Source organism: Anolis sagrei, chromosome 1, assembly GCF_037176765.1.
Source record: "Anolis sagrei isolate rAnoSag1 chromosome 1, rAnoSag1.mat, whole genome shotgun sequence".
Lineage (NCBI taxonomy): Eukaryota > Metazoa > Chordata > Lepidosauria > Squamata > Dactyloidae > Anolis > Anolis sagrei.
Window position 1 is genome coordinate 64,988,831 of NC_090021.1, and position 19,411 is coordinate 65,008,241.

General features: G+C 41.5%; 1 protein-coding gene across 6 annotated transcripts in view; it reads left to right on the forward strand.

The window, feature by feature from the left end:
• The window catches only part of PDE10A (phosphodiesterase 10A), a 269,479-nt gene that overhangs the window by 207,907 nt on the left and 42,161 nt on the right, over positions 1–19,411 (forward strand). For all 6 annotated transcript variants that reach the window (XM_060753706.2, XM_060753710.2, XM_060753707.2 and 3 more), the window contains exons 4-7: positions 3,155–3,275; positions 13,745–13,794; positions 16,573–16,713; positions 17,798–17,953. In XM_060753706.2, the coding sequence (XP_060609689.2) occupies positions 3,155–3,275; positions 13,745–13,794; positions 16,573–16,713; positions 17,798–17,953 (468 nt within the window). The remainder of the gene's footprint in view (positions 1–3,154; positions 3,276–13,744; positions 13,795–16,572; positions 16,714–17,797; positions 17,954–19,411) is intronic.

Sequence of the window (19,411 nt, forward strand, 5' to 3'; positions counted from 1 at the left end):
AGAATGATGTGTTCACACTTGTAATTGACAAGATGGGGAAAAAGAAATGCAGATGTTTTTCACTCCTGTCTTGCCACATTTAATCCTCTCGTCATTACTAATTTCTCCATCTCACCACAATTATTAATGAGTGGCTCTCAACTCAGTGCACACGATCTTGTGTAATTTTTATCTTGTATTTCATAGTTGATTCTGTGAACTGTCCAGAGAGTTCTACCCATTAATAAATAAATTTTATCAGGGAAAGAAATTAACATGTAATATTCTTTTGATAGATATCACTACGTAACATTATTTTTGTTCCTCAGTTATAAATGTCATTTCCTAATTGGTTCTATCATAAAAAAATGGAAAAAGTTTATTAATCCTGCAGCACATTTTGCTATAGTTTTTCAATGAATATCTCAAATCTCAACCAATTCAACATAGTTTGTGGCAGCCACAAAAACGAAGTTTCTTGAGTATAATAGCTGCTTTCAAAGTAAATATCACCCAATTAAACAGGAAATAATACTTTCAAACCAGAGAAAGAAAATCTTTCAAATTTTATTACATAGTGTAATAAATTAAAATGCATACCTCCAAATGAATGTTGCAGTTGTCATATGGCAATACAACATTATAAAATTTAGCCATTAGACAATAGTGTTTTCCCCCGGTAGTTTCATTTCTTCTATTTTATAGTGCTAAAGTTTGTATAGGGATAACAAGACTGCTTTAGGATTCCAGCGGTTACCAGTATAACTGCAATAAAGGTTAATGGTATGTTGCTAAAGCTTTCCAACAGAACACTAACCTATGCTGGTTCATGAAGGAAGCTACAGCAATCAAATCTGCCTAGGGTTTCCATGACAAATATGGCCCTAGATACAAAAAGTAATATAAGATAAACTAAAAATCAATGTGTTTTACAGCATCTCATTTTAAAGGCATAACGCATTCAGTGCATATATACCTGCTTGTTTGCATTTTGCCTCGGCTTTCAGCCAAGTTTAGAGTTTGTTACATGTAGTCTGTAGGTACAGAAATGGCAAAAGTTATGTATTCTATATTAGAAGATGTGCAGGCAGCACTTGTGACTCAGCTCTTTGTATTAATTAATAATGTATGTAGCGGCTATATGGCATGCTTATTCTGCATGCATTTCTAAATCCTACATCAGAAATTTAAAACTTCTTAGCAGCTAATTGGCTACACCAATTAGTTATATCTATGTGAGATTAGGATATGAGGGCATAGGAGAAGGTCAGTTTCTGATGGATTCTCAGAGACAGAGGCAACTTTCCATTCTATGATCTTCATAGAAGTGGGTCCATTCTTTAAGCTTTTCTATATATTTTTATTCCAGGATATTATGGATGTTGCAAACATTTGAGTAGGGTTTAGGCAGACTTCTTAGGCCCTCTGACATATGACGATCTCTCTGGTAAGCAAACAGCAAACCTTCCTGGGTCTTCCCCAGGTCTCCTCCATTCAGGGGTTTCTGGATGAGCCCCAAAGAAACTTGTAGGGATAACACTATGTGGTGGACCTTTGATTCAAAAAGGAAGAATATTTGACTATCTAGGAAAAGTAAAAGATTAAATTATAATATTTTTCTTCTGAATAAGCACAAATGATATCAACATGGTCAGGGATCAGTTTAGTGTTTTGTCTTTCCCCTTTCTCCAGGAGCCGTTAAATGAAATCAGCATATTTATGTTATTTTAAAACATGTCACTTCAAAAATACTAGCTGTCATTTTTTCCTGCTGTGAAGTGTTTTAATCACTCATAATCCTCATTAATTTAGAACTTGGGTTTATCCCTAACAATTTAATCATAATTTTGAACTGAAAATATCATTTTTGTCATATTGTAATACATTGCAAAGAAATTATTGGGGCTTCAAGTACAGTAAATTATCTTAAAAATTGAAGTGTAATTTAAAAATCCAGATTACAATAATAATACAATTTATTTAAGTATTAGTTTGAGAAAGTAGTTTTAAACTTTACATTCACAAAGATTTCTATTTTGTATTGCTTTCTTTTGGACACTTCAGGTACTTATCTAGGATAATTTTGATTTTATCTTTCTTAGTTGTCATCAGAAGTTAAATTGCAGTTAATGCAAATATACAGTGTTAAAATCTTTTTAAAAGACACTTGCCAATCCACAATCTAAAATTTGTATGGAAATCCTGCAATCTAAAAGCTCTAAATAAATAAATAAATAAAAATGAATATGCTAGTTCTTCAGAAAACATCTCAACATGCATATAGTTGCTTCGATAAAACATATTAATGGAAGTGTTTTGATAAGTATGAATAAAACCAAAGCCAAAATCTTTAAAAAATGACAATTTGTAGTGTGGTTTTTGAAATCTCCTTGTATTTTTGCAGCATTTAGAGAACAGTTGTTAGATTAAGTGACATAAATGGGAAAATGTGCTCAGGACTTATTTCTGCGTAGATACGTATTGGGAATTGTTAATGATGGAGTCATGCTCCATTAGCTGCTAGCATCTGAGCCTTTTCTTTCAATCAATGTAGGTAAGGATTATAGAGGACTATTGCTGGAACAGGTCTGTACATTTAGTTCTTAATTACTTCCATGGCTTTCCAGTATGCCATTGATCTCTTCAGCCATAACAGAGTCACATATCTTGGAGAACGTTGTAGATGACTCAGTCTTTGAATAACAAGACAGAGTAACTGTTCAAAGTGAAATTGATTGATAGGAGGAAACATCGGTTATAAAAATAGACATAAAATAAAATGTTAAGAAATTATCTAAAGTGTGTGTGGGTATGTGTGTGAAAATGCAGACACCACCTCTGATTATAAGGAATTTACAAGTTCCTGTTTCTTGTTTATTTTGGTTTTTGTTCGTGTAGAAAATAACCCCTCCCTCCAAGTGGAACTGCATGTCTCCACCACCATACATCAAATTTTTGAAAAGGCCTATCTAGTTTATCATTGTGTACCCTGTCAGATATCAACTCTCTGGGGTTTCAGAGGAAATTATGACATGTAAAACAGTCTAAATATTTAATAATGACTTGATTTCTTCTAACAGTTCATTGAAAGCAAAATGTGAGTTATGCTGCACTCCTATACCTCTCACTGGGAGTAAACACTGTTTCAATATGTGCTTTTGTTTGTTTTCAATAGTACCAGAATACTGATATGCAAAGTGTGGTATATGAACTGAACAGCTATATAGAGCAACGGTTGGATATAGGAGGGAACAATCAACTGCTATTATATGAATTGAGTGGTGTCATTCGAATGGGTAAGAAAACGTTTTGGGTATATTTAAATTAAGTTATGTACCGCTATTTGTAAAACTATTGTATGCATTATTGTCAAGGAAGATCTTATCCCAGAACAGAATAAGTTCCAGAACATCCCTATACTATAAGGATGTACTGGAAGTCAGGAATCTGCTTATAAGTAAATTCAAGATATGATAGAAACTAGTATTATGGCATGTTACTCTGAAAGCAGTATTGCAGACCACTCCTGGATTAGACCATTCTGTAAAAGTAGGGAAATTGCTTTTGAAGTGAAGTAAGCATCTCTCATTTTTCCCCACTAAAAACTGAAATATATAATTATACTTTAATATCATATTCTGGTATGACAGAGACTGTTTCAATTGCTATAACTGAGAGTGGACAGGTATACATTAAAACTTTACTTGCATATCACACCATCAACTGATTTTTATAGTAGCTGTGGCCAAAATCCTGCATCGAAAGACTGATTGAAAAGTTCCTCCCTCCAGGCAGAACTGCATGTTTCTGTTCCTTCTTCCTTAGGATTTATCTTCTTCCTGCCCCCACCCCATGTCCCCACTGGTCATTTTGTGGTAGATGTAGGGCCCCGAGTGTTGGAGAAGAATCCATCTTTATCTCAATAGCCAGATGCACAATAGTATGCCTTAAAGTATGCATGGCAGGGTGTTTGACTACATGGTCCACGTGGTCTCTTCCAACTATGATTCTAGGCCTTGGTCATACTGAATCTGACTATAAGGGTCTAGCAAAATCTTTTTCTAACAGCTCAAACACTTGCTATAAAAAGGCTCTGCAGGAGATTTCTGCAGGAAAATATCTGGCAGCCCATCTTTCTCATTCTTCCATTTTAGACTCTTTCCAATTTAATGGTGGCTGTTTTGTACTTTTGTTAAGGTGTTTGGACAGCAACTTGTTTGATATTTGCTTATTGGGTGGTGCATTAAATCTGACCTCACATTTGATTATTGGTTATAATACGCACCAAAGCAACAGAAGCATTCACAGATTTGCTCTTAAAATTTGCACCATGCCTGTCAATATTCATATAACTGTTGCTCTATAATATGTAACTCCTTTGTTTATATCGCACAAAGTAACCTACCATTCTTAAGCTTCTTTATAACATTTTCCCATCCAGAGCTGTTATTAGCTGGAGTCTGTTTATGGACAAGGCTTGTAGAAAGCTCTGACAATTTTGAATCATTCTGAGGACAAAAGTAACTCTCATTATATAAAACCAGACTCCTCAAAGTTTGTCCTGTATTCAGACAGCCATTATGCAATGGCTTAAGTGATGGCTTTTTATGTCTTACTGCATCAATTTCAGTTATTGCAGCTTGAGGATGAGGATAGAATATTTGTTAATTGCCATGAGTCACTGTACATAGATAATAAAAGTAATAGTAGTAGTAGTAGTAGTAACGGCAACAACATCAATACCATCTGCATGTGTTATTCAGCCTTGCCCTCCTTGGTTCCAAATGTAGAAGACATGAGTTGAAGGAATGATACATATTTGGTTAAGGGAAGATGTCATGCATTGAATGAGACAATGGAGTTTATTTTTTAAGAGGCCGCCCTTAGATCTTGAGATGTTATACAAATCCAGTCCAATTGCAAATCTTCCATTCTGTTGAGGTAATTGAGAAGGGAATGTTAAATCAGATGTATACATTTCAGGATGAAACAAAATTATCTACAGCCATTTCCAAGTGACTTTATTCAGTTTGGCTTTAATCCATCACAGAAAAGCCTTTATTGTCATGGTTTATGATCTTCCATAGGAGACTGTGAGAATAGTGCTGTTGATTCACTTCATGGCTTTGATGTTATTCTATTGACTGTTGTTAGGAGTTGCAGCAGATCATAGAATCATAGAATCAAAGAGTTGGAAGAGACCTCATGGGCCATCCAGTCCAACCCCCTGCCAAGAAGCAGGAATATTGCATTCAAATTACCCCTGACAAATGGCCATCCAGCCTCTGCTTAAAAGCTCCCAAAGAAGGAGCCTCCACCACACTCCGGGGCAGAGAGTTCAACTGCTGAACGGCTCTCACAGTCAGGAAGTTCTTCCTAATGTTCAGATGGAATCTCCTCTCTTGTAGTTTGAAGCCATTGTTCCGCGTCCTAGTCTCCAAGGAAGCAGAAAACAAGCTTGCTCCCTCCTCCCTGTGGCTTCCTCTCACATATTTATACATGGCTATCATATCTCCTCTCAGCCTTCTCTTCTTCAGGCTAAACATGCCCAGTTCTCTAAGCCGCTCCTCATAGGGCTTGTTCTCCAGACCCTTGATCATTTTAGTCGCCCTCCTCTGGACACATTCCAGCTTGTCAATATCTCTCTTGAATTGTGGTGCCCAGAATTGGACATAATACTCCAGATGTGGTCTAACCAAAGCAGAATAGAGGGGTAGCATTACTTCCTTAGATCTAGACACTATGCTCCTATTGATGCAGGCCAAAATCCCATTGGCTTTTTTTGCCGCCACATCACATTGTTGGCTCATGTTTAACTTGTTGTCCACGAGGACTCCAAGATCTTTTTCACACGTACTGCTCTCAAGCCAGGCGTCACCCATTCTGTATCTTTGCATTTCATTTTTTCTGCCAAAGTGGAGTATCTTGCATTTGTCACTGTTGAACTTCATTTTGTTAGTTTTGGCCCATCTCTCTAATCTGTCAAGATCGTTTTGAATTCTGCTCCTGTCCTCTGGACTATTGGCTATCCCTCCCAATTTGGTGTCGTCTGCAAACTTGATGATCATGCCTTCTAGCCCTTCATCTAAGTCGTTAATAAAGATGTTGAACAGGACCGGGCCCAGGACGGAACCCTGCGGCACTCCACTTGTCACTTCTTTCCAAGATGAAGAGGAAGCATTAGTGAGCACTCTCTGTGTTCGTCCACTTAACCAATTACAGATCCACCTCACCGTAGTTTTGCCTAGCCCACATTGGACTAGTTTCCTTGCCAGAAGGTCATGGGGGACCTTGTCGAAGGCCTTACTGAAATCCAGGTACGCTACATCCACAGCATTCCCCGCATCTACCCAGCTTGTAGCTCTATCGAAGAAAGAGATCAGATTAGTCTGGCATGACTTGTTTTTGATAAATCCATGTTGACTATTAGCGATGACTGCATTTGTTTCTAAGTGTTTGCAGACCGCTTCCTTAACAATCTTTTCCAGAATCTTGCCCGGTATCGACGTGAGGCTGACCGGACGGTAGTTGTTTGGGTCATCCTTTTTTCCCTTCTTGAAGATTGGGACCACATTGGCCCTCCTCCAATCTGCTGGAACTTCTCCTGGTCTCCAAGAATACTCTGGGGTGTAGTTGATCTGGCCCTGGGGACTTGAACTCATTAAGAGCGGCCAGGTATTCCTGTACGACTTGTTTCCCAATTTGGAGTTGGATGTCCTCAAATCCCTCATCCACTCCGTCTTGCTGAGGTTGAAGATGACCTTTTTTTTGTGAGACGACCGAGGCAAAGAAGGCATTAAGTAGTTCTGCCTTTTCCCTGTCCCCTGTCAGCATTGCCCCATCTTCTCCTCGAAGAGGTCCTATCGCCTCCTTGTTTTTCCTTTTTCTACTGACATAAGAATAGAAGCCCTTTGTCAGGATGTGGCCTTCATGCTACGAAAACACGGCCGGAACCATGAAGACTCCCTCCTTTGTCAGAACTATCCCTCCTGACAATAGGATAGTTAATGGCTTGATAGGGAGCCATCTGGTTGCAGAGACTGCTTTGTAGATGTGGGAATGGAATGTAGTCACAACTTGAGATAAGGAGGGGAGAAGGGAGGAGGCGTCCAGGGGGAATGTGTTACTGGCCGTTGGCGGGAAAACTTCAGATCTCTCTTTGCATGACTCCTGTATGGACTGAATAAACCAATATCCAAAGGATCTGCTTTGTGAGTGCGTGTTTCATTCTGAGATCCCGCAGGATCTGACATAAAGAGAGATCTCACAAATTTCTTGCTCAATCCGTGAGGAAACATCTCTCCGGGAAGCAAGCTATGTTCGAGGGCGAGCCATTCACGGGGGCCGGGGCCAGCGCGGATGCCTCCTTACCCACGGAGCTCGGGGACGAGTCAGAGGACGAGCTGTGTCCTAGGAGGAAGAGGCCCCTGCTGCTTGGCCGCCGATGACCTCCACGCAGATGCCGGTTCGGAAGGACGTGACGGTGAGGCGCAAGCTGCCCATGTCGGGGCTCCAGGAACCCTTCGGGGAGCCTCCGTCAGATGCGAGGCGACTAGAAGAGAAGGTCGATGCCATGGAGCGCATGCTACACACATTCTCATTCCAGTTGGATGAGATGCGGAAGGAAGTAGCAGCATCCTGGAAGGCGGCTCTGGGGGAGAGAGAGCAGAGGCGCTCACAGACGCAAGGTAATGGATATCGGCCTTCAGGGAGAGTGGGGTTTGCAGCGGAAGGGGAGCAGCCCTATCCACCTCCCGGGGCATCCGCGTTCACCACAGGTCTGCTGGGGAGAAGCCAACTACCCGGTGGGCTTGGGAGAGGAGAACTGCGTGTCAAGTTTAATGGGGACCCAAAGCAGCTGTCTTACTTCATAACTAACGTAAGGCACTTCATGGAAGATTATGGGGATACCTTCCCCTCGGAGGGGGCCATGATCCACGCCGTGGGGGCCAACCTCAAGGATGCAGCCGCTGACTGGCTGATGCAAATGTATGATACCCGAGCGCCAGAGCTAAGGAGGCTGGATGATTTCCTGAGGGCGCTCCGAGAGAGGTTCCAGGACCCCCTAGCCCAAGAGAAAGCAAAGGGACAGCTTAAGAAGATTTACCAGGGGAATAAGACTGTATCCGAATATGCCCTGGAATTCAAAGCGATAGCGGGCAGAATCAGAGACTGGTCTGAAACCACTAAGCTGGAATATTTTCGAGCCGGGCTACGCTCCGACGTTTTGGAGTGGGCTATGCATTGCGAAAACCCTGATAACCTGGAGGATTGGATCATTTTGGCTGGGAGGGTCGAGTGCGACCAAGAACAGATGCCCCGTCGAGCGAAGGAGAGAGGGAGAATCCGACACCCGGCAGCCGGCCAGCCTGGAGGGATGAGACGCCCCTCGCCCAGAGGGAGGTCGTCCAGCCGCGAGAGGAGAGTAAGGAGGGGGGCCTGCTTCTCCTGCGGCCGGGAAGGGCACAGAGCCGCCGAATGCACCAGAGGGTCCAGCGCTTCCAAGGTCGACAAGGCTTTTCCCCAAAAGCCGACACCGGGCCCTAAAGCCGCCAAGGGAAAAGCCTCCACAGCTGTGGAGACAGCGTTGGGGTCCCACCAGCTCCCTGCGGAGGAGGTTGAGCTTGAGGACGCAGACGACGACTACCCCCTGACGGGAAACGGGCAAGATCTCCTGTGAAGGCCGCCGGCAGGCAGATCGAAGGCTCCCAAGGCGGTGAGTTAAAAAGGCTTAACTGTGATGTAGTAAAAATGACAATAACTCTAACAAATCCAGAGTCGGGGTTGAAAGTAGAAACGGAGGCAATGTTGGACTGTGGGTGCACCAGGTGCTTGATCACCCCGACACTAGCGACCCAATTGGGGGTCAAGCCCCAACCCCTAAAGACGCCCGTTGTCTTCGCCCAGTTAGATGGGTCCTCTGACCATGGGGCCCCAGTGAGGGAGAAAACTTAGAGATGGGGACCCACCAAGAGACTTTACAATTTATAATATCTCCCATGGCCCATCAGCCAGTCATCTTGGGGATCCCGTGGCTAAAATGGCAAAATCCCCGAATTAACTGGGCAGAGGGAACTTTCGTCTTTACAGATGGGGAATACAGACATAGAGGGCCCGCACAGGCATCGCACAAGTCTCAAACCCAAGGGGCCCAGGCAGAGGCAGCGCCTGCAGGCCAGGGAGTTAACATCCCAAGCGTTTACCGGAAGTGGGCTGAGGTTTTCAGTGAGACTGAATGTGACCAGCTGCCGCCCCATAGAAAAACGGATTGTGCCATTGAGTTTGAACCCAATGCCACGCTGCCAAGCCCTAAGCTATATGCAATGTCAGAACCAGAAAAAAAAGCCCTAAGAGAGTTTATCGACAAGAACTTGGAGGGGGGATTCATAGAGCCATCCAGCTCCCCAGTGGCAGCACCCGTGCTATTTAGGCCCAAGGCCGATGGATCGTTGAGGCTGTGTGTAGATTAGCGAGGCCTGAACGCAATCTGCATGTCCAACAAGTACCCCCTCCCCCTCATGTCGGACATTTTGGCGCAACTGGGTAAAGCACGAATCTTTACCAAACTGGACATTAGGGAGGCGTTTTATAGACTGAGGGTGCGAGATGAAGATTGCTGGAAAACGGCATTTAATTGTCACCTAGGGCAGTATCAATTCCGCGTCTGTCCAATGGGTTTAAAAGGCTCGCCCCGAGTGTTCATGCAATTCATAAATGACATCTTCCACGAGATGTTATATGACGGAGTCCTGGTCTATTTAGATGACCTTTTGATATACTCAAACTCCCTGGATCAGCATATAAAAACAACTCAAAAGGTGCTCCAAATATTAAAAGAAAACCAGCTATATGTCAAACTTTCCAAATGTGAGTTCCACCGGACTGAGCTCAATTACCTAGGTTTCCGTATATCCACTAGGGGGCTCGCTATGGATCCAGCCAAGGTACAAGATGTGTTAGCTTGGGAGCCACCCCGTACCAGAAAACAGCTTCAGGGATTCCTGGGGTTTGCCAACTTCTACAGGCAATTCATTAAAGACTTTGCCAAAATAGCCCTACCCCTTACTGAATTGCTAAAAACCAAAGGGAAAGGTGAGACAAGGAGGGCGAAAACCCCTGGGGCTCGGTTGGAGTGGTCACCCGAGTGCCAAAAGGCCTTCGAGGAGTTAAAATTGAGATTTACAAGCCAGCCCATCTTGATTCATGCACAGTTAGACAAACCCTTCATAGTACAGTGTGACGCCTCTGAGGCGGCTTATGGAGCCGTGCTGCTACAGGTGGACGATGAGGGCCAGCTCAAGCCTTGCGCTTACTTGTCCAAAAAGTTTTCTGAAACAGAAAAACGATGGCACATATGGGAAAAAGAATCTTTTGCCGTGCGAGCGGCGCTGGCAAACTGGCGGCACTTCTTGGAAGGCGCCCAGGTTCCCTTTGAAGTGTGGACAGACCACAAAAACTTGCAAGCTTTGCAAACCCCACAAAGACTAAATGCTAAACAACTCAGATGGGCTAAGTTCTTCCAAAGATTTAATTTCTGCCTCAAGTTCGTCCCAGGAAGGGCGAACCAGTTGGCAGACACCTTGTCACGTATGCCCACCGCTGACTATTCAGCGCCCTCAGAGATGGGGACTGTTTTCACCCAACAACAAATGGGATTGGTAGTACAGACGAGAGCCAGGCTTCAGAATAAGCTGCAGCCCCCGAGTCAGCCCACAGGACTGTTACAGAGATTGGGACACGCTTTGGAGACAGATGAGTGGTTACAGCAACATAAGGGAGACCTCACCCAAACTGGCGAGCTGTGGACATATGGGTCTAAGTATTATGTGCCTGCTTCCATGCGGAAAGACATCATGAAGGGGGGCCATGACTGTATTGGCTGGGCACTTTGACTTCACCAAGACCCTCAAGCTGTTGGCACGACAGTTCTGGTGGCCCGCTATGCGGAAAGACATAAGGGATTATGTGCTGGAATGCTCCACCTGTGCAAAAAACAAACAGAAGGTGGGGAAACGTACGGGACTGTTGCAACCCGTGGCTAATCCTACGCAGCCGTGGACAGATATAGCCATGGATTTTGTGGTAGAGTTACCCGACAGCCAGGGATATAACACCATTTGGACTGTGATTGACCTATTTTCCAAACAAGCCCACTTTGTGGCCCTGAAAAGGCTTCCCTCCGCCCCGGAGCTGGCGAAGCTGTTCCTGCATCATGTGTTCAGGTTACACGGCTGTCCACGCCGAGTGATAACAGACAGGGGTACTCAATTCACCTCCAAATTCCGGAAATCATTTCTAACTATGTTAGGGGCGGAACGGGCGCTGAGCACGGCGTTCCATCCCGAGACTGATGGGGCCACGGAAAGAGTCCAAAAGACCCTACAAGTTTTTGAGATGTTACTCCACATATCAGCAAGATCAATGGGCTTCCATGCTTGATCTGGCCGAATATTGCTATAATAACAGTGATCATGCTTCCACGGGAGCCCCCCCCCCTTTTAAAATAGTGGGGGGAAGAGACTTTCCTCCTTTTCCAGGACTAACCCCACCAGGGCCAGGAGGGGCCCCTCCAAACGAATGGGGAGAAAAGATTGCAGCGTCTTGGCCAATGATTACAGAGACACTGGACAGGGCAAAAAGGGAATATAAAAAATTTGCTGAAAAAAAGCGGTCTGTGCAGCCGCCGCTGAAGGTGGGGGACTTTGTTTATTTGTCAACCAAATACCTGAGGTCCACACAACCGTCCCGGAAATTGTCAGCTTTGTTTCTGGGCCCTTTTCGGGTTCAGGAATTAATTAATCCAGTGGCAGTGCGCCTTGACCTGCCACACACGTGGAGGAAGGTACACCCAGTGTTTCATATCAGCCTGCTTAAGCCTGCGTGTCCTTCCCAGAAGTGGTCAGAACCGGACTTGCAACCTGTCCCCATCATGGTGGGGGCCCATACCCATTTTGAGATCAAGGACATTTTGGACTCTAAACGAACCAGAGGCAAACTGTATTATTTGGTTCAATGGGCCTCAAAGGCTATTCATCCTGAATGGGTGGTTCAAGAACATGTTAGAGCACCCCGGTTGATTAAGAAGTTCCATGTTTCCTTCCCACACAAGCCGGGGCCATGATGTTATGGTTGCTCACATCTCTCTCTTTCTTTCTTTCCAGGTGGGGACCATCTTCAAAGGGGGGGGGAGTTATGTCAGGATGTGGCCTTCATGCTATGAAAACACGGCTGGAACCATGAAGACTCCCTCCTGACAATAGGATAGTTTATGGCTTGATAGGGAGCCACCTGGTTGCAGAGACTGCTTTGTAGATGTGGGAATGGAATGTAGTCACAACTTGAGATAAGGAGGGGAGAAGGGAGGAGGCGTCCAGGGGGAATGTGTTACTGGCCGTTGGCGGGAAAACTTCAGATCTCTCTTTGCATGACTCCTGTATGGACTGAATAAACCGATATCCAAAGGATCTGCTTTGTGAGTGCGTGTTTCATTCTGAGATCCCGCAGGATCTGACACCCTTTTTATTGTTTTTAATGTCCCTGGCAAGTCTGAGCTCGTTTTTTGCTTTAGCCTTGCGGACCTTTTCCCTACAGGTGTTGGCTATTTGTTTGAATTCTTCTTTGGTGATTTCTCCCTTTTTCCACTTCTTGTGCATGTCTCTTTTGTGTCTTAGCACAGTTAGAAGTTCTTTGGACAGCCATTCTGGCTTCTTACATCCATTCTGGCTTCAATTGGATTATGAGTTGTTCTTGATGTTGTTTTTGTGGAATTGTAGTAAATTTCTGTAATATATGAATTTAGATATTTGGAATTTTAGATGTGCAATTCTATATTAGATTTCTCATTTTAGATATCTTAGATATTTTAGGATTACAGTGACTTGTTTGCATGAAATATTGAAGGGCCAAATATAAATGAACACACACATGGATTAAATACAAATGGCATGAATTATATAAACTTACTGAATTTAATTTTATAAATTGTACTCACATGATGCGGATTTTCAAGAAACTCTCTTTTCTTCCACCATGACTACAGTTCTGTGTTGCAAAGAATGAGGGGATTCAGAGTTAACAAGCATTGTTTGGGAAATGATGCAAAGGAGTTATGGGTTGCCCTGGAGCTACTGAATGTATTGAAAATGTATTTCTTAGTTTCCTTTCCATTACCTCCACTCCCAACTTTTCCAGTTTTCTTCCAGTTATGCCTATACACATGTGTCCATGCACTTGGCCATGATCTAACAGTGTGCTTTGCAATGTAATACTGGTGAAATTGGGACTTTATTTTCCTTCTCCTTCCAGATATAGTTCCCCTTGGTTTCAGAGAAATATTCTACAACAACTCATTTTTTAGAGTGCATTGTGTTTATATTCATGTGTCTGATTTCTGCAGAAACTGGAATCCATTGGGAGTATACTGTTGGATTGTGGCTGCATCTCAAAGTATATTTTCACTTAATCCTTGATGACAATTGTAGAAAAATGTTCTACTTGGTAGCTGACTTGGATTTGAATATTTTGCTCACATTTGCTCTAGAACAGTACAAACAATTTTTAAAAAAACATAATTCTTAATACAAATTTTATTTCAGAAGAATTACAAATTCACGTAATACATTAGTGCATAGTTTTGGTTATGTTATAGGACTTCACATTCCTAGTACAGGTGCATAATACAAACAATGGCTTAATTCTGAAACACTAAGAAGAGAGTTTGTATAATATTATTCTTAACACTCTTTTAAAATTGTTGCTTTGGCAGCTACAAATGCTGATGGATTTGCACTGTATTTCCTAGCTGACTGCAATAATGTAAGTATAAGCTTGGAAAACTATCTATTATAAGAAGCATGTCCCTTTTAAAGTTGCTTTAAGTATTATACTCAACTAAGTTCAACAGAGGATTATTATGCATTACTATAAGTTATGATGATGCACTTCAGCAAATGCAGATATTACATTTATAGGTGATTTAAATTTGGGGCATTTACAAATAAATTTATATTTTTACATTAACTTTCCAAAATACTCCACATTAACGTACATGTTTTTAGATTTTGAAAACTGTGGTTTTCAGCCAGTTAATATACTTGTCAAAAGTTCTTAAAACGTATTCCCTATCTTTGAGTCTATTAAGCTGCACATCACTATGTATGTGAGCACATTTGAGCACAAATAAATTTGCATTTACAGATTTCTGGTCTACAGAGTCACAGGTAATGCTAATGTGTCCAAGGCCCTAAGATAGATGTATACCCAAGAGGAGAGGAACATGACATCTTATAGTATGAGGAAAATATATTGTGTGGAACCACAAGATAAAGTGTTGCATTATGTTAAATATTAAAATAGCATGCAAATATTGCTGGTCATCATCCTATTTTCCTTACATCACTATGTTCAAAATAATTAACAAGTGGTAGATAGATAGTTCTGATTGATTTGCTAAGTAATTTTATATTACTGCATCACCTGATGATTTGCTGCTTATTGGTGCTCAAATCTAAATGCTAGTCTCAACTGGAGTAAACCCAGTCAATGATAACTGGTGATTAAGCTCTGGTTTGTATCGGGGCAAAAGTTGTTGTTTTTTACAGGAGCAGCTGTGCCCTGCAAGATCTCCCAGAGAGCGAATGAGTCTGTCTAGCCTTCCATAGTTACTCACCACTGAGCAATATTTTTAACCATTGAACAATGTTAACATTTCCTATCTTCTTATCCAAGGGCTTTTTAAAGAAAAAAAATGTTGGAAGAATATTTAAAAGTTCAGGCACATAATAATAACTTTATCACCTTTATTTGTATACTAGCTGATTTTAATATCATGTTTTCTGTGGTTTCACATTCAAACATTTTAATACCCCCTTGTCCTAATAATTTATAGCAACTCATTAGTTGAGAAAATTGACAGAATTCTTGGGGTACATTTACCTGAAAATAATCAATAAGAATAGATACTTATATGACTTTGGGAAACCACATCTTTCTGTAGATGCTGACATAGGGGCTTTCCTCTGTAAGAAATCACAAACTCAAATACATAGGATGCTGCTCTAGAATGCAAAATAATGCATTTTATTTAGTATTTCCTTATAGACAGTGCCATCTAGTGACTTTACATAAAGTTTCATGAAATGAAAAACTGAGTTAGAAGAAATCCTTAGGATGATGTAGTACTTTGCTGTAATGATTCAATCAACTCGTCAACTCACCATGTCCTGCCATTTCACACCAATATCTACACAAGGTTATATATGCACATACATCTGACATCAGGAATGGAAATAGACAAAACAACAACAAGAACACACAGTGGGGAAACATTTCATCTTTTTCAGACACTTTAAACAATCAATGTACCATAGAAACTTGAGTCATAGATTTCAGTGTTATCTAGATCAGCCCTGCACAACTTGTGGCCCTCCAGGTGCTATGGACTTCAGCTTCCAAAATTCCTGTTTAGCTGGCTAGAATCACTGCAGCATACTGTGTCACATTAGGAATGCCCCCCCCCCCCCCCCGGAAACATGTTGGGGAACACCTTTAGCTGGCTAGAGCTTCTAGGATTTAGAGTCCCAAACACCTGGAGGGTCATAAGTTAGGCAAGCCTGATCTGGATTATATAAAAAGGAAATATTAGTAACAAGAACCCACCCATCCCTATCTATAGTGTAGCATTGTTATTCAGCACCCAGAAGTTCACAAAAATGTGCATACTTTCAGGATTTTCAGAGTTTTTTTTTCATCAGAAAAGAACATGCTAGAGCTATGGCAGAATTGGAGAAACTAATTTAATGTTGAAAGCCATTTCAGTTCTATCTTCTGTGGCATGGATATGCACAAAGGCTGGTTTTCTTTTAAGATGCTGCATATATCAAATAGCCCATCCAAGGCAAGATGTGTATTCTACCACCAGTAACGGTTCTGTGAATGGCCACGCTTAAGACATTACCACTGTCTGTACATCACTTTATTTTCTTTTACCCAGGCCTTGTTGCCAACTGTAGGGAACTGGAGACAATATTTCAATAGATGACTTCAACATGCATTTGGTCTCAGTTAAAATTTATCTGTGCTTTAGGACAATTAGTATCACTAATTCCTCTGCATTAAATAGAGCATTAAAATGTTTCATATATGGTATCAGTGAATTGATTATGTAAATGATGGGATGTGGATGTGAGCTTTGGAGTCTCACACTAGAACTAAATTACTGACTGTGCATTGGGACCTCAGCTCAGATATATTTGTGAATGGGCTGCACCCAGATGACCTGTTCCATTTACTGCATGACTGGATGGTTAAAGGAACTCAGCTGTTTTAATTATGAATATCAGAATAGGAAGCATTTGAATTATTTACCAAACTCCTTTGACTCTGAAAAGCTTCATATAGAAAAAACATAGTGAATTTCAAAAAGCAAAAAACAAAGATCATCCTTTATACCATATTTCAGCATTTCCAAGTGTTTATGTAGATATTTATAAAATACTAACTTCAGATTATTTTTTGATAAGTGAAATATGATTTGATGATGAGGAAGCAGCCCGACATTTTAACTGCATATTCTTTTCTCTCTCTTCCTCTTAGAGTCTTTGTGTGTTCACACCACCGGGAATCAAGGATGGGCAACCACAGCTTGTTCCTGTAGGGCCTATTCAGCATGGCACCACAGTATCTGCTTATGTAGCCAAATCTAGGGAAACATTATTAGTAGAAGATATTTTAGGGGTAAATGTTTTGTTTTGTTTTAAAATGGTTGGCATGGTAATGTAATCACAGAGATCTGTATATTAGAAAAAGGCTTGGGTGTGTAGTTGGAAAAATGAAATATTAGATACCTATTCATTTGAAAAAAGAAATTCAGCTAGCATGATGGATGGGATCAGGATAGCATGTATGCCGAGGAGATCCTGAATATATTATTAGGAAATCCCAAGGTCCCATGTTTTTCTACTTGTTTTCTAATTGTCCTAGTGTTTTAACTGACACGAAGTCTTTCATGGATTCCACTTAAATCCGGTGGCTCCAAAGCCATTTTATTCCCACGAAAGGAAACTGTCACAGACCCCTTACTAGACCAGTACGTAGCTAGCATAGTAAGTTCTTCCATCCTATTGAAATCAGAAGGAGGTGGGGAGGTTAGAAAAAGTAGTCTTGTTGATGAAATCACCAAGGCCTTCCTTCCACCCAGCATGAAATAGCGAGGCTTTGGAAATAATGAATTGTTTTTCTCTGGAATATATTATTAATATTTGGAGTAGATGATCAATATTTTGAAGACTTTTCATAGATTCTATAATGGAAACGTGTGTAGACAAAATGGACAAAATTTGTGCCATCACCATCGCAAATGCAAGTGGTAGAGACAAGAGATAGGTCCTTCTCAGTGGTGCCCCCCCACTTGTGGAACTCCCTTCCCAGTGACATCAGATTGGCTCCCTCTCTCCTGCCCTTTGGAAAGAAACTAAAGACCTGTTTGTGGGATCGAGCATTTGAACAGTAGCAGTAGAAGTTGGGATAAGACTCAATGTAATATGTATGCCAATGGACTGTCCTAGACAATGATTTTTAAACTGGCGTGAGTTTAATCTAATGTTTTTAATGTAATGTATTTTAATTATCATTTTTAAATGTATGTATGACTGTTGTTAGTACTCGAATGAGTGCTTGTTGTAAAGCCACCCTGAGTCCCCCCCACCCAGGGCTAAGAAGGATGGGGAACAAATGTACGAAATAAATAAATAATGCAAGTAGTAATGCTAAGTAAAACAAATGTTATTTCACTAACATGAAACTATGCCTCTCTTTTTAGGATGAGCGTTTCCCCAAAGGTACTGGACTAGAATCAGGGACGCGTATCAAATCTGTGCTTTGTTTGCCAATTGTTAATGCAGTTGGTGACTTGATTGGTATCTTGGAGCTTTATCGGTACTGGGGCAATGAAACTTTCCATCTTAGTCACCAAGAGGTAAGGTCGAAATGGAACACTGAGGGTTTAAATGTTGCTTTTAGGAGGCTGTAAAGCTGCAGCCATGATTGTGAACATGTGTTTTGACCAAAGGAAATGGAAGGAGTTTTCACACCTGCTGTTTTCATACTTAAGATCCTCTTTCAGATGCCTCTTCCCTGATATGGAAATTCAGATGTGTACTGAATAATGCAAACACTCCTTGTTTCCCATCAGTAGCCCTTTTATGATGGGATTCCCTTTTTACCATGCACCAACATGTGTGTGTGCCTATGGAAGGAGTAGTAGTTTTGGCAGCTGATGTTGCAAAAAAAAAATGACCAGCAGGAAAAGGCTAAGCATGTCCCACTTCTTTCTGTCTTCCTGTCTTTAGGCTAAAAAATGGGTAGGTATATTTGTTAAATTTATTTATATTTAATTTATAGTAAGTCTCATAGATGGTGGATTCAGCAGTTTCATTTCCATCTGCGGTGAGTTGTATAGGTTTATTGATAAAGTTTATATCTGAAGCATCTGAGCAACATTATTCCTGAGAGGTATACTAAATGCAATATGAACGTTGTATTGGATTACATGTTAATTAAGGTTATCTACATATATGCTTGGCTCCTTCTTTATAGTCCTTATGCAATTGTACTTATAGATTCTAAATGTATGTAGAGCTCACTTTTGGGAATATTTCTGATAGTTTGGGAATAAGATAACACTGGCCAAGGTGCCTCAAATGTTAGGCCTGTTTTGGATCTAATTCCAAAAATGGCACCAATTTTCCCCTATCACCTCTAGCTTTTGAGATACAGAACATATGCCAAATGCCAGTCTTCTTCTGCTCACTCATAGAAAATCTTGATAGCCATATCTTAGAAACTAGAACTGACGCCATCCACTGCATTTTTTTAAAAACAGCACCTCAAATGACCTCAGGAACAGACCAATTTTTTGTTGATGTTGGGCTGTACTATTTGTGTGAGAGACAAGGAAAGGGTTCCAGATTTCATTCCACCTTTCTTTGTCTTGACCTCTGCTGAACAGCTGTGTCTGCAACATTCAATTGCCACTATGTCACAACTGATATAACCTTTGTTTTACATCTGGTATGTCACCATGACTCTCTACTTAGATACAGGCTGTGTAGAGATCATGACAAAGAAAGTCAGACACTGATTTAGAACTGAAACTGCTTCCTTGGAGGTCAGTGGAAAGAAGAAAAAGAGTTGAGTGTCATCAACTTACTGGTTGACCCTAAAGTTCACATCTCCAGGCAACTTCTTCCAATATTTTTGGGATGACTCTTGTGCAGGTATCCTCAAACTGCAGCCCTTTAGCAGTGTGGGCCTTCAACTCCCAAAATTTGTGACAATTGAACGAGCTCATCAGGGCCTCTGGGAGTTGGAGGCCCAAACAGCTAGAGGGCAGCAGTTTGAGGATGCCTGCTGTAATAGAATCCCTCAGTAACAC